Source organism: Panthera leo, chromosome A3, assembly GCF_018350215.1.
Source record: "Panthera leo isolate Ple1 chromosome A3, P.leo_Ple1_pat1.1, whole genome shotgun sequence".
Lineage (NCBI taxonomy): Eukaryota > Metazoa > Chordata > Mammalia > Carnivora > Felidae > Panthera > Panthera leo.
Window position 1 is genome coordinate 60,148,708 of NC_056681.1, and position 16,132 is coordinate 60,164,839.

The 16,132-nt window shown below is 40.7% G+C and overlaps 1 protein-coding gene across 3 annotated transcripts in view; it reads left to right on the forward strand.

The window, feature by feature from the left end:
- The window catches only part of AFF3 (AF4/FMR2 family member 3), a 567,801-nt gene that overhangs the window by 534,576 nt on the left and 17,093 nt on the right, over positions 1-16,132 (forward strand). For all 3 annotated transcript variants that reach the window (XM_042931993.1, XM_042931995.1, XM_042931994.1), the window contains exons 15-18: positions 1,149-1,350; positions 4,022-4,143; positions 13,443-13,506; positions 15,826-15,962. In XM_042931993.1, the coding sequence (XP_042787927.1) occupies positions 1,149-1,350; positions 4,022-4,143; positions 13,443-13,506; positions 15,826-15,962 (525 nt within the window). The remainder of the gene's footprint in view (positions 1-1,148; positions 1,351-4,021; positions 4,144-13,442; positions 13,507-15,825; positions 15,963-16,132) is intronic.

Below are 16,132 nucleotides of genomic sequence, written 5' to 3' on the forward strand. Positions count from 1 at the left end.
TTCCTCAGTTTTTTTTTTGTTGTTGTTGTTGTTGTTGTTGTTTTTTTTTTTCAGGGCAAAGTAATGGAGAGAGCCCTATCAATATAACATACATTGCAAAGATTCAAACACAAGTGACTCCCTTTTCTGATGGTTAATTTGGGGGGGGAGTTATATTCAGACATAGACAATAGTTTCATTCTTTTTTTTTTATTTTTTGTTTTAATTGAATTATAGTTGACATACAGTATTATGTTAGTTTTAGCTATATAACATAGTGATTCAACATTATGAAATGCTCATCATGATAAGTGTGGTCACCATCTGTCACCATACAAAGCTATTAACAGTGTTACTGACTTTTTATCCCCGCAACTCATTTATTTTATAACTGAAAGTCTGTACCTCCTAATCCCCTTCACCTATTTTACCCACACCTCCCTCCTGTCCAACAGCCACCAGTTTGTTCTCTGTATTTATGAGTCTGTTTCAGTTTTTTGTTTGTTCATTTGTTTTGTTTTTTTAGATTCTACATGTAAGTGAAATTATATGTATTTGTCTTCCTCTGGCTTAAACAATTAGTTCTGAAGATAAAATAAGGAGCTAGGAATCAGAGAATGTAATTTTTAATAACAGTTTTCTATTCTGTGTTTATTTGAATCAATGCCTGCTTATCCCAGAAGCCTAACAATTGAAAGTTGGCCTCATATGCTTTGCAGATTATTCTGTGATTCTGTTATTCTCCATATAATAATTAGTACAAGCTCAGGTGTTAGCAAAAGTCCTTTTAGAAGTAGACCACTTGTACATCATTTGATTGCCTTTCCCATTACTTGCTGCTTAGGCTTGTCAGGAAAACAGTAAGTTGTTTGTTGTGTATTTTGAGATCCTTGGATGAAATACTCAGAAAATGAAAATCTTATTATTCTTAGTCATTTAGCACCAGAATTATTATTCATCCTGATAAGACAAGTAAAGAAACAATGAGTAAAATTTACTTATTGTCCGTTATGGTCCTAATGCCATAAAATTGTTTCCTGGTATAATAATTCCCAATAAACGCCTTCCTACCAGCAGGTTTTAAATGAGAGGTTTGGGTCATATATAAAACATTTACCTTTCCCTGTGCTGACTGTGTGACATTCCATTACTGTGATTTCCTTTTTCAGCTTGGCAATACCAATAAATAAAAATGAAAAAATGCTCCGGTCACCCATCTCGCCCCTGTCTGATGCATCTAAACACAAATACTCCAGCGAGGACTTAACTTCTTCCAGCAGATCAAATGGCAACGGTTTGTTCACTTCCGCCTCCTCCAACAAAAAGCATAAGGCTGAGAACCAGCTGCAGTCTCATGCCGGAGACCTCACAGTATGTTCATTCTCTTCCTCTCCCAATGAAAATAAAAATGAAATTGAGCACACCCCTATACTCATCTGTCTTTAGCCCAGCACAGTCTAAACACATGCTTGAGGTCCCTCAAGAATTCCTAAATTCTGCTCTGGGAAGGCCTGGTGAATGAGCACACCCCTTTACCCCTTCCCACAGAGAACTACAGAAGAAGAAACCAGAGGAGGCATTTGAAGCCTCTTTTGCTTAAGAAACCTCTTTGCAGGATTTCATTTCCCACTCTAAAAAGAAACGGCCCCATAGTAATACTACCCCAGGACAATATAAATTGGGAGTTTGAAACCAACCAACCTTATTATTTGGAAAGATTCCTTACCCCAGGACAGAGTGAAATCTGGGACTGAAACCCCAGGCCAAAACTGTGGGACTCCCACTCCACCCTTGGTAACTGGTAAAGTGGCGGCAGTATGGGACCCCTACCCCCACCCCTTTTCCAGTGACCTTCTTAAGGGTGATTCCAGCTGCCTGCACTCCCCTGGGGGACGGTGGGGACTTGGGTCCAAGTCTGTCTAACTTCGTATCTTAGTCAAAATGTGATTCGGGGCCAGTTGCATCATCTCTCTGAGCCAGTTTCATTTGTGAAATGGTGGCAGAAAGATTTAAATGAGCCAGTACTATCTGAAGAACATATCTGTATGTGAAGAACACATACAGATACCTATGCAACTAACACCAAATGTTAGTTCCTCTTTCCTGCTACTCCACTTAACAGCTGGTAGCCCTGGATCATGCATCCTCTGGGGCGCATTATTTAACTCCAAACTCTTCCCCGAATTCTCTCAGGTCACCATGCTATGAAAACCAGTGGGGCTTTGTGAGGCAGGGAGAGAGATGAGACATGAGAATAGGGCTGTTCAAAAAAAGATGGGGGAGGCAGTATTTAATGTTCTATCTCATGAATTAAAGAGGTAAAAAAGTTGGTAGTAGGTCTGGCAAGAGCCAAAATCTTGTAACATCAGGAAATTAACCCACTTACGCGCCCTTATTTGGGAGCAATTATCTTCAATTCTAGGCTCAAAGAATCTGAGAAGACCCTACTAGAAAAACCTGGAATAAAAATAAACCATTTCAAATTAAAACACAAACTTATCTGCACCTCTAGATCCTAACATAAAAGCAACCATGTCTAGAGAATTGTAAAATAATTACAGACTTTACGTAGTCACCCTTTTACCAAACAGACGTTTATTGAACAAGTACTTACTGTGTGCCAGGCACTGTGTCAAGCAACGGAGATCCAGTGGTGATCTAACAGATTCAGTCCGTGCCTGTGTGAAGTTCACAATCTAGCTGTGGAGATTATACACATCTATAATTACTGTCACGAGTGCCACAAGGGAAATGCAGAGTCCTAGGTCCTCTTACAACAAAGAGGCTTGCTCTACACATAAAATCAGTCCATATTTAAAGAAGCATTTGTACACACTCAACACATTTTCATTACTTCCATTCATCCATTCATGTTGTGGGTATCTGTAGTTTGTTCCAGAAGAATCCATTTGAATTTCATAACCAAAGACAGTTGCTTTATTATCCGTGGGTCTAGCACACAATAGGTGTTCTATAAATATTGGAATCCCTAGGGAATATGATTTTTTTAAATTTTTCCACAAATCTATAGTGTTCCTTTTAAAAATACATTTTAAATCATTTCTAGTTATTCCCTTTGGCTTTTCGTGCTCTTCACAGACAGCTAATGAGAATCAGTCCATTTTGTGACCTGAATGACTTCTCTTTTACAAGGGTATAGCTCAGCAGTTCTGAAACCTTGGTTCCTGGATTAGCATCACCTGGAACTTGCTAGAAATGAGATGTTCTCAGGCCCCACTCCACACATCTAAATTAGACTCAGGGTCAGAGGAGCAGCTGTCTGTGTGTTGATGGAACCCCCTGATGATTCTGATGCAGAGTCACCTTAGGGAACCACTGGTCTGGCCAACTGGGGAAAGAAGGGGCTTGAGTCCTAAGCCCTAGACCTCACCCATAGTAGTTATTTGAGCTTGAGCAAGTTACTTAACTTCAGCCAGCCACAGTTTCTGGATCTGTGAGAGTGGGCAACTAAGAACTTCCCTTTTGTAAGCTTCATGCCTAGCACAGAACCCAACACGGGGCTTGAACTCACAACCCTGAGATCAAGACCTGAGCTGAAATCAAGAGTCAGAAGTTCAACCAACTGAACCATCCAGGCTCCCCAAGAACTTCCCTTTTGATACTGTTATAAGAATGACATTTGAAGGATGCCTGGGTGGCTCAGTGAGTTAAGCATCTGACTTTGGCTCAGGTCATGATCTTACAGTTCCTGAATTCAGGCCCTGCGTCCGGCTCTGCAGTGACAGTTCAGAGCCTGGAGCCTGCTTCAGATTCTGTATCTCTGTCCTCCCCTCAAAATAAATAAATTTTGCCCCTCCCCTCCCCTCAAAAATAAATAAATGTTAAAAATTAAAAAAAAAAAAGAATGACATTTGACAACACACATGAAAGCCCTCAGCATGAGAACTGGAATGCATGTATTTCTTTTTCTGTATTTAAACAAAGGGATCATCAGTTCTAACAGAGAACACAAAACATTGGATTGTTCTTTCAGCCAGGTGGCCAGTTTCTGAAAAGACTGGTGTGTTGTTTTTTTGTTTAGAAAGCCGCTCACAACAATTCCGAAAACGTTCTCCACAAGTCACGGCCACAAACAGAGCCATGGTCTCCAGGTTCCAACGGCCACAGGGACTGCAAGAGGCAGAAACTTATCTTCGATGATATGTGAGTGTGGACTCTGTCGATGTAGTGAGGGGCAAAGTTAAAACAGAAACTCTGCGGGTAGAAGGGTTATATTCATGACTTGGTCAGGGGAATGTTGCCCTCTCAAAGAGAACTGGAGCTTACCTTTGAATGCACCCCTGAGTCCCGGGGAGATTTTTGAACAGCTAGAACAGCCAGAGCTCCTGGGGTTGCCTCCAAGATGTCAGGAAGCTAAGGCAAATGGCAGTCATGGGTCTTACATCTCTAAGCAACTTCATTTTGGGTTGTTGGCAGTTGTATGCTACCAGAAAGAGAAGCATTTTTGTTTTTGTAAATTAGAACGGGCAAAGAATAATAGTGGTTCACTCCTGGCTTGTTTCCTCTAAAATGCTACATTCTTTATAATAACATAAACAGTTCACACAGGAAAAAAATATCCTGTCATCCTTCCCCCAGCCCTAGTGCTGAAACCCAAATATTACTTCCACTCCCAGCATCAATTCATAAAAGGAGGAGAAACAAGAGAAGATGAATAAAAAGTAACATCCTGGAATGTTCTTCAGATGCTGAAAATGACAAAGGAGAAGTGATAAAGTGATACTGAAAACTATTTAGGCTCTTGGGGGGAAAAATATGTGTCAAGGACAAGCCTGGAAGACAGAAGATATGGTTTCAAGAGTTTGGCTTGAATCCTGTTTTCAACGTTAACTGTTCAACAAGCACCCAGTGCAGGTCTGTGTGAGGCACTCCATCAAATCCTGGGGGAGGGGACAGCATGCAGCACTGAGACATCCTGTCCTCTAACTGCTTACAGTCTGGCTGAGGAGACAAACTACAAACCCCTCACCCCACCTAAAACTGGAAAAGTTAGGGGTGCCAAATGTCTTCAAGTCCCAGCTTCTTTATTAGGAAAAACAACAGTCATGATACCTCTCTCCTGAAAGAAAGTTCTCCCAAGACCCAGTTAGATGAGATCACCCAAGGGGGACCATCCTTGCAGAAGTGATGACTATTGCATCCTCATCTTCCACCCATCCTCTCCTCCAGCCCTGGCTTCACCCAGAGTACAGACAAGTTCTACTTATTCAACCCTACAGACTTCTCTACGAAATGAGAATGTGCCGTTAGAGTCCTCAAATTATTCTTGGACTTCAGTGAGCTAATTAAGGGCACAGAATTGGGGAGTTAAAAGCCAAATCCACATTTTTTGTTTGTTCCACTTACTGAACACATTCCAAGATAATTGGATTTATGAAAGTTTAAGAGTAGCCCAGGAGGACAGGTGTTTTTCTCTCCTTCCCATGCCTGCTGCAGCAGCATTTGGCCCCAGGCACGCTCTCCTGGCCCTAACCACCTCCCCTTCTCCTTGTCTTCTCCACTGCCCTAATCGAAGAGGGTGGCCATTAATCTCCGAGGTAGGGGCATGTAGTGGGAGGACAGTCCCTTGGTCAACTGCATATATAATTAGTGTTTGGTAGTCTTACTTGTTCACGTAAACTCTAACCATTTGTAAAAATGGGAGATTAAAATTGTGTCTGATGACAACGTGGCAGTTTGCACTCAGAAGTCATAATCTAACAACATGATCAAACACAACGTGCGTTAGACACTAAGGTGCTTAAAACATCCAACATTTCCAACAGCTGATGTTAAGGGGCATGGTATTTAAACACACATACCATGGTATTATGTGTATTAATACAATCATAATAAACATACATATAGAAAATTTAAATATAAGGAATTATCCAATGTATGGACCAAAACGCTAAGTCAAAAATAGCAACAACTAAATGGCCGTACTTCGATCTGCAGTTTCTTGGACTGTTTACAAGAGGAAATGTTTCTCAATCTGCCGGCACTATTGCTAATATAATTTTTTCACGATCTGTGTCAACAAAGAAGCTGTTATCATTCGTTCCTCCCATTAGCAATATGTATAATTTTTCTGGCTGACAGCTACAATAAAACTGTTTCTCTTTTATGGATATAGATATAATAGAATAAAAAGGCACTTGTACGTATCCGTCATACGGAGAGATAGATGTCATGTTCCAGTTGCCATGTGTCCCAGTTGATTTGAGATCCGTAACAGTAAAATAAACATGCAACTCAAACAGCCACTCAACCACTGAACTAAGAAAGTCTCCGGAAGACCCTTGAAGCTTGAAAAACAAAACTAGGCATTGTCTTTTCCTTGAAACAATACAGATCACTGTCCCTTAAGAAATCGCTGCGCTAGGAAGTCACCTAAACTTGTATAAAATGTCTCCCAGGTCCAGTTGGTATGTGCTGAGCACTAAGTGCCAGGTACATTGGCAGAAGCTAAGATATGCAATTCATGAATCCTCAGGTATTAATTCAGGGGAGAGGGAGGCACATGGGTGGCTTCCCTGGGAAGGTGCCTTGGGACCACAAAACTTCAGCCTCCTGCTCCTCTCTGTTCTTCACCAGCTTCCCCACCAGCAGGGTTGCTAACAGACGAGGACCTGGCTCCTGTCACTTTCCTTGACTTTTCCCCACTGAAGGTGTCAACGAGCAGTGAAACAACCAGAGAGGCTACCAGTAGAAAAAAAAGAAAGACCTGGAGAAATAGCCCAGGAGCAATTCAGAGTTGATGGAAATCCAGTTATAGTGATCCAAAAAGGAACAGATGCCATACTGTCATTTACTTTTTAAAGCTGCATCATGTAGCTTTTAGAAAAAAAAAAGTAAACTCATCCTTTCGTATTATAAATACTCGTTAATGGTTGAATAAACATGCAATGCAGACAACAGCTGAATTCAGTGGGCGCTTAATAACAAGTGTTGAATGAACACAGCTGAATTAGAATAACAGCGCTAGGAGAGTAATGCCTGCAGTTTTTTCACCATGAATATAAGGAGTCTACATGCAGGTAAATTGAAATTCATGGGTTCCTAAGCCCCTTTTCCTATGTTACTTACCAATTAACTAGGCACCAGTTTGTGTCTTCAGAATGCAGATGGAACTGAACAAAATAACACTTATTTTTTAAATGTGATCCAGGTCAGCTGGTTCTGCGTAATTTGCAGGCTCAGACTGGTGGCAATGTGATGGCACCTCCTCCCTGACATTTAGCCACACTCGACATCCACTACTTGACAGCCCCGGTTTTAAGGTGACACCGGTGTGATTGCCAAACTTTTGTTTAAAAAAAAAAATCTGTAAGAATTTATGTCAATGAGTGACAACACTAGATTCAACTCAAAGCCCAGAAACTGATCTTATTAGTGTGAAGCCACGAGCTGTAAATTACTTTGTGTCATAATTAGTGACAGGGGAGTTCTTGGCCCTGGAAAATCGAGAGAGAACAACTGTGTCATGAAGGCCTCGGTACAGAAGTCCTGAGCAAAGCTAAGTGGTGAAACGCTTGGCTGGGAAATCAAGTCTCCTTTCCCACCAGCCATATTGCTGTGTTGGGAAGCCAGAGAATCCCTAGTGCCAGAATTGCCTGCTGCTCCCAGAAGGATGTACTGTCTTCTGCCCATATTTCACAAGGAAGAGTCAGTCACGATCATCACATTCAGCAAAACCACCAAACATTCCATCTGTCCCCGTGGCACCAGTAACTGGAGCCCAGCTACTTAACTCTCCCAACATTGAGAAGAGACTCCCTCAGCCTCGCGTGCTGAAGGCCATGGCGTGTGAAATGTGACTGGCAGGGAAGGGAAAAGGATTTGGCATTTGTGATGTAATTATGCTCAGCAATCTCCTAGCTAAAAGGATTTAATTTTATAGAGGATGGGAAGAGTCTAGTATGTAAAAGGTCAGATCTCTTGTGGCATGATTTAGTCAAAGGACATCAACTGAAATCCTTGAGTAGGTGATGGTACAACGAGGCGAGGCACTCCCATGGGGGGCTTGCTGTGGCCATTGCTCCTTTCCTGAGGGGCTCCCCTTCCCCACCTTTCCCGGTAAGCCAGTAGTACGCCTTCCTGTTCTTCTGTATGGAATTTTCTCCTTTATGAGATCCCTCTCAGCCAAGTTTTTATTTTTTTCTTAACTGAAATCAAGAGTGAAAGAGAAAGAAAAAGACTAGGCTTGGGATGGGGACGTAGAGGCGATAAGATCTTTCAGATCTCCCTGACTAAAATCTTCATTCTCTGATCATTTTAAGGGTTTTGTAAAATTATTTTATTTTAAATGTCAACCCAGAGAAGAACAACAATCAAGCTGATGAGTTTCCATTTCAATAGAAAGTTGCTTTTGATTGAATGACAAAAACCTGCCACATTTAGTCTGCATCTTGGAAAACTCACACTGTTTTCTGTGTGTTACCGAGAGAGAACACAGTCGTGTGCAAGAGCCTATGGTGTGTACAAGACACGATGCATGATCACCTGTGCTTCTGAGAAGCCAGGTTCTAGAGACTCTGGGGTCCCAGCCAGCTTCAAGTTCATGGAAACAAAAACTGCATTTGAATCTTTGCTGCTTAAATTCAGTCTACCTGCTTCCTTCAAGAAGCACTCATAAAGCCAACACTGGCACACCAGAGACGCTGACCCTCAAGTGCCCTCATCAGTAGTGTTCACTTTAGTAGATTATAAAGAATTACAGGCTCCCCTGCTCTCTAAAGTAGAGCATTCCTATGAAACCATTTGTAAGTCAGAATGGTGTAAAGCAAAGAGTATCCCCAGTTTTCTGAGAGTTCGCTTGGCATTACTTCACTTAAAGAAAGACCTACATTAGTACAGTTAAGGCTTTTTTCAGAAAAGTGAAAATCCTCTTCAGGTTAGTGAAAACCATTTCTAATCTAGGTCTTTCGTAAAAGTGAACTTTCAGAAAGCAGGGGGATGCCTGTACTTAACTTCTTACATGTCCTTCTTTGTGAAGAAAGTACTTCAAAGCTGGGGACACAGTAACGCCCATGGGGCTTATCAGATGACAAGCTGACAGGATATCGGATGATGAATTCATTTGGTATGCAGTTGCCTATTTGTCTCATTTGGACTTCATCTTCCCTAAGGAAATTATCCAGATTTCTCCTGTGCCAAGGAACCTGTTTGTTCAAACACATTGAGCTCCCATCCCTGCCAGTTTTCACAAAACAGGAGGCTCTGCTGAGGGGGGTGGGGGGGTGCATTTCACAGAGGTAGGAATTACAGAAAGAAGGCTGCCAGCCTCTCCATGGGAGACCATTCAACTCCATCTCAGCCACAGAACAGAACAAAAAGCAAGGTTGCTTTAATACTCCTCTGCCAGAAGAAATATCAGGGTAGCTCAAATCCTGTTGCTGCCTCAGAACTGAGGTTGCATGTTTATAGGGGCGATAGTGGGAGGGTGAGGAAAAGAAAAAAAAAACGTTCTATTTGGATCAAGTGTTCAGATTGTTTTTGTTGCAAAGAGCTCTTACAACAAAGATACACATGGCCAAGGCTTGGCTTTTAAAAAGATCACTTGCAAGCCCCATTTCTGAAGAGCCCAAGATACATAATTAGTTACACGTATGATGTTTAATTGAACTTTTATAGGTTGGTTCATGTGTCATCGTAAGATACCATCACTTTGAAAGAACAATATGAAGAATGCTGTTACTAAATGAAAAACGAAAACTCTAGGCTTTTCATGTAAAAAAAAACAAAAACAAAAACAAAAAAACACCAAAGATTAGATCACAAATCTGTTGGAACACTGAGATAATTAGATTTTATTGTAGCACCTTGGCCAAGTTGTAGTCTGTAACTGCCACAATGGCGACAATTTTACTTTCCTGCTGACTGGGACATTGCTGTCAGAGTGATGCCTTCATCATAGCATGCATCCACCGCCCTGCTGGACAGTCTCCAGTGGTGTCCCATTAGCCCCACTGCCTTTATAATGTTCTAATCTAGGAACGTGGCACTAGAAATCACCTGAAAGAAGAAAATGAGCCAATCATCAGGCAATCTTCAGTGACTCAGTGTAGTGAGCCCTCCATTATATGCGAGGATGAGAATTGTGACTAATGTGTTTGTAAATGGCCTCTGGATGGTACATTTTTTTCAGCATCTCAGCTTAGTGTCAGCTGCGTGATACAGTCAGAAAATTAGATGTGTTACTTACCCGCGTACACTATTGTGAGAGTTTGTGACCCAGCCTCCATATCAGATTTAAAAATACATTCATATGCTTCAGATGAAAACAGTGTTGATTAAGGAACATATATTAGGAATCAGGAGGCACCACCATCCTTAAGGGCAACTTTGAAGGTTAGTAAAAACTAAGATGCCATAGCTTATTGCCAGGAGAATCCTTTCATGAAAGCAGAATGCATTTGAAATGATGATCTGTTGGTGACAAGGTCTACAAAACCGGGCAAGAAAAAATTGACCAAACTCATATACTAGAGTGTGGAGCAGATAATGATGTGGAGAATTTCAAGTTGCCATGGAGACGTTCTCTGGCTCATTGGCTGCGATGCTGCACCCCATCAGAAGCCACCACTCTCCTCTAAGCTCAAAATGAATTCAATTCTATTCAAAGAGGATTCATGTACCTTCTACCATGTAGAAGCCTAAGACTATAGGGTGGGGAAGATCAAAGATGTCCCAGCACAGTCCCTGCTGAAAATGCACCAGCTGCAGAGCTGCCCACATGCAATAACTGTAGCCATACCCCTCCAAAGGTAATTAAATGCCTAGACATGTAGTGTAAGTAAGAAGTGGTATCTAGGAAAGACCCAGATGAGCATGGACCAGAGTTACCAAGAAGGTCTTATGGTACAAGAATTTGAGGAAGAGGTAACATTTGGCTCATAGAAGGCACTCAGTGAATGTGCACTCAGAGAGCAGAATATTCTAAGTGAGAGGAAAAGGATGAGTAGAGAAGCCCTAAGACAGAGATGGCATGTGAGCAACACAGCAAGGAGACCACCCCTCGCCATGGCTACAGTTGTGGGGTTACCAAGATCAGTGGGGGCCTGAACTGAGACTTGATCCCAGAGGATCTGGAGATTGACTTTAGGTCTGGAAGTAGTATGGTGATTTAACGAAAGCCATGTTTTACAAACACTGGTCAAAGGTTAAAGCTCAGGATAGATCAGAGGGGAGTGAAACAAGAGGCCAAGAGAGGTGATGAAGCCTAGGCCTGGGTAGTGGATGTGGTCACTGAGAAAAGGAAGGATGTTTAGGATGCACTCATGGCATCTGATAAGAGGGAAGAGAAATCGATAAAGACCCCAGAACTCCTCTCTTGAGTGGATAGGCTCTGGGAACTCATCTGAAGCTCAGGTGTCAGGTCTGGGTCTGAGCTAGAGGTAGGGTCTGCTCTTCTACACTGAGGCATTCCACAAAAGGACAAACAATAATGCAGAGGATTTTTAGGGCAGTGCAACGATTCTCTATGATACTATGATAATGGTGGATAAATGTCATTATACATTTGTTAAAACCCACAGGATATACGAAACCAAGAATGAACCCTAATGTAAACTATGCACTTTGGGTGATAATGACGGGTCAGTGTAGGTGCATTGATTGTAACAAATGTCCCACAACTCTGGTCAGACCTGTTAAGGTAGGTAAGGGAGGCTGATGGGAGAGGGGCAGGAGGTATATGACAACTCTCTAAATTCTCTATACTTTCCATTCAGTTTTGCTGTGAACCTAAAATTGCTCTGAAAAATAAAGTTCATTAAAAAAACAAAGATAGCAACAACAAAATAATGTAAATTACCAGAACTGGAATTCAAGACCGGTATTCAGTGTGCATTCAAAGGTCAGTGTGTGGACAAAGAAGGGAAAACCACCATGTAAAGGTGAAAACCCATTCAAATGGAAAAAGTGTGAACTTCTAGGAGATGGACTGGAGAAAGTAGAGCCAGTAGGAGAAGCATGGCCTTCCTATGAAGGAAACCTCAGGCCCCACCTGCCACAAAGACCCACCAAGATGAATAGAAGGTTTCAGGCCTGAGTGGCAAGAATGATAGAGGGCTGATGAGCCAAAGACAGGGAACTTAATTGTACACATTAAGGGAATTCTGCAGCTCTGTTCCTCATTTCTTTGTTGGAAATGTTAAATATTCCCAGCACATTATCACAAGAATGACAATATTTTACAGGGGAATAAAAGACCAAACGAAAGTCCTTTTTGGCCTCTGTGATTTGTACTTGAGACTAATTATTATAAAAAATAATAACAATTATTATTATTCATTATGATAATGGTTTGATTGATTAAAACCATTAAAATGAAGATACAACTTTGGGATTGCAATGTCATTGTCACGGTATGCATGGTTTTTCTAAGCATTTTGACCTCTTTGGATAAAAGGATGCTTTAACCACCTAATAATGCGGTAAGGAAAAAGACCCATTAGAATCTCAAAGAAGAGGGTTCAGAATAAGCATATAACGATAGATGAGTCAGTCCATGATTAATATCACTACTTATGTCTTACTCTCATTCAGGGAGTCCTGGCTTATATTGGATATTCATGAGCAAGTCAAATTTATTGATTATATAAAGACCCATAATATAAAAAAGTTTATGCTGATGGCACCTAGAGTATGTAGATTTTTAAAAATCTATCAGACCAAGCATTTAAAGGTACTGTCTGATAAGTAGCTTCATGTAACTTGGGGTCATTACACACACTCAGATCAGTCTCTGTATTAATTACCTTCATCTCCCAGCAGAGTTAGTGCTGGCCAGGGTTATTGCTTTAATAATGCACATGTCTGCTGTTAATGTTTACCAGCTAGCTAATCAGAACTCTAGAGAATACATGCCACGTTTGCATTGTTACAAGGTAGACATCATTTTACAATTAACTTCATTACAACTGGAATATAATCATACAGTATTACCTCTTTTCGTGTTTCACTGTGAGGCCTTAAAATAATTAGATATAGATACATACAACTGTAGGTGCCATTTATGCATATAAATGACAACTTACCTTCATAAGAATACATAAATATACTCACCCAAACGTATCTGTGCAAGTATTATGAGGTGTATTTATGATCTTTAAATTAAAAAGGGATTGTTTTATACAAATATCATGTAAAATAAGATTTTTTACTTGTTTTCTTAACCATGCAATAAGAAATCTGATTCACAAATTAGACATTGGGGAACCATGTTAAAACCACTGTAAATGTAGACTGCACATATTGAATGTGTTTTGAATAGTTAATTTAAGAGAAAAATAATTGTGATATTTTACATACAGGAAGTAATTTGGGAATGCAAAAATGCTTGATTCCATATTAAACAGACTTTTAAAATTGTGATTCAAGTTTGAGCAAAAAGAGAAGAATGTTTTCCAAAGATCTCGCACTTACACAATAATGACATTTAATATTCTTTCCTGTAGGCCACGCAGTGCAGATTATTTTATGCAGGAAGCTAAACGGATGAAGCATAAAGCAGATGCAATGGTAAGACCCTTTTCTTTCCAGATATGTTCTTCCAAATTATGTTTGTACTGCAGCTTCATCACTGGGGCAATATAGCTGGGGTAATTATAAAATCTATTACAAGGATGGCTGGGTCTGTTAAATGGAGAAATGTTTATATAATCAAGTGCTCATAGCCCAATAAATTATGACTTCAACCAATAATGTCTGACTGGGAGAAAGTCCCGGATAAATGAATATTTCAATTTAGTTCTAAGGTTTGAATAGTAACTAGAGGCAATGGAGTCAGTGGGTGGTAGTATTTTTTTTCCTTTAAGAAAAAAAAAATCTTGGTTTGCATTTTTCTCTCTTGTTAGCCTGGCCAGCCCTTGGCTTGGTCCCAGGATCAAATCCCTTTTCAAGAGGACTCATGTTCTGCCTGTGTATCTGCCAAAATTAATACTTCCTCTGAAACTGTACAACACAGAAACCATTATACTGCACATAAGACCCTAAAGTCACCATGATTTGATGTCTTCCAAAAAATAACTTTTCTTACTTGGATAATCTCCTGTTTTGGAAAGTGTGAATCTTCCAGACAAGAAATAGAAAACCTCTGGGTTTTTCTGAAAGAGATCACATGGTTGGTCCATCTTAGGTCTCATCCAAAGAGACTCCTTCCTACCCAGTAATTCCAGTTCTGTTCCCCTCCAGCATTCCCAACAGATTAGGGTGCTAGAGATGAATAAGACATTTCAGATGACCTTCAAGGTATTATTCCAGTGCTGAAGGTGCTTACATCATAAATGTACCCCTCCCCAGTGTCGTTGATGTTGCCAAACATTTATTTGTCAGAAGATCACTGTCTAGGTACACTGATGTGCAAGGAAAATAGGCAGAGTTATCAGAAAGTAGACAAGAGAAGTGGGAGGTACAGTTCTTGTCCTCACAACCCCACGGTCTAGTGGAGAGTTCTGATCACCTGAAGAAGCTGATGCATGATCGCCCTTGGAGAAGAGCACAGAATTTTAAAGCGGAATGAAATTCTCTGCCTGAATCATGCAGTGTTTACCAGCAGTGTTCATTCCATGTCGTGTTATCCCACCTGACCTTTCCTTTCGACATTCTGCTCCAAGCCACACTGGTGCCATCCCAGCCTCTGAGCACACCTCACTCATGCCAGCCACTGGGCCTTTTCAGCAGCAGAGCCACACACACACACACACACACTCACACACACACACACACTCACACATACTCACACCTCCACTTCCTCCACAAATCCAGCCAAATCATACTATTCCTTCCTATGGCCATTTTCAGGTCTCTTCCCTGAGCCTCCCCAGCCTTTCTGCAGCCCCATGACTTGCTCCCTTCCTATCATCTCTTTGCATTGTACTCTCTGCTTTGCATTTTGTTAGTTAATCACAGACTGCCTTGCACTTTGAACTATCTTGTGGGTGCATGTTTTCTCTCTCCAGATGTATTCTGTGTTCCTGAAAGAAGCTTTTGTGTATCAAGTACACACTGCACAGAATCGAGTGCTGTAGAAAACACTTGTTGAATGAAATGACTTCCTTAATTTGAAAGCATTGCCAAGAAATATTTCTCTATAGCCTATTAGGATTATAAGCTATTTGAAAACTTTATTTGCCAAAGAGGGAGTGTTGCTCTACATTGCTGTTTTCTAAGGTATCCGTTACTAATGAGAATTGGTTTCAGAGGCAAGACTTAGATTAGTAATTTGTGTAATTCTGTTCTGATTGATGAATAAATATGTGAAAGCTTGGAAGAGTATGCAATCCAAACTTAGAATATGTAATTATCACTGAAAGTGATACATGTATATGGAATATACACAATACATGTATATGGAACCAGGAACTTGATGTGTAAGTTCAGATTTATGAGAACCTGATAATATGAAGCTGATTCCTGGTTATCCTCACCGATGTGGAGAGAAACTAAATAAATTTAGACAACTTGAGGTAATCATCCCAAATAATTTTTTATTTGGCATAGCATAGAGGGACAAGGAGTGAGGTTGCCAAGCAATTAGGGGTTAGAAAGAAGGAAACAGAAATTAGAACAACCATGCAGTTCTGAGCAATTCTGATTGGCAGCTGTTGTATGGATCTGGTACAATTCTGTATATAACCGTTCACCCACTTACCCTAAACCAGTAGCAATTTGCAAAAGTAACTAGAGAAGGAAGCATCCTATTTCTTTCTTCTCTCGGCTCCATTCACAGGATTTTGGAACTCAGAAGTCAGGTTTCTCAAATAAAGCATATTGACTATGTGACAATGCCATTTTAAAAACTATACTTAAGGAAGACACTGTATTAACTCTGTTAATCAGGTGGAAAAGTTTGGAAAGGCTTTGAATTATGCTGAAGCAGCTTTGTCATTTATTGAGTGTGGAAATGCAATGGAACAAGGCCCAATGGAATCCAAATCTCCCTATACAATGTATTCGGAAACAGTAGAGCTCATCAGGTAAGCACCACGTCTTGCTGGGGGAGTGGAAGGGGTGAGGAATGTATGTCAGTACTATGAATACAGAGAAAAGAATTCCAGCTGCACTATCAGCTACCAAGAACCAAGGTGCATCCTCACAAAGAACAACATAAGATTTTGCAAGGCTCTTTTACACACCCTGCCTCCCT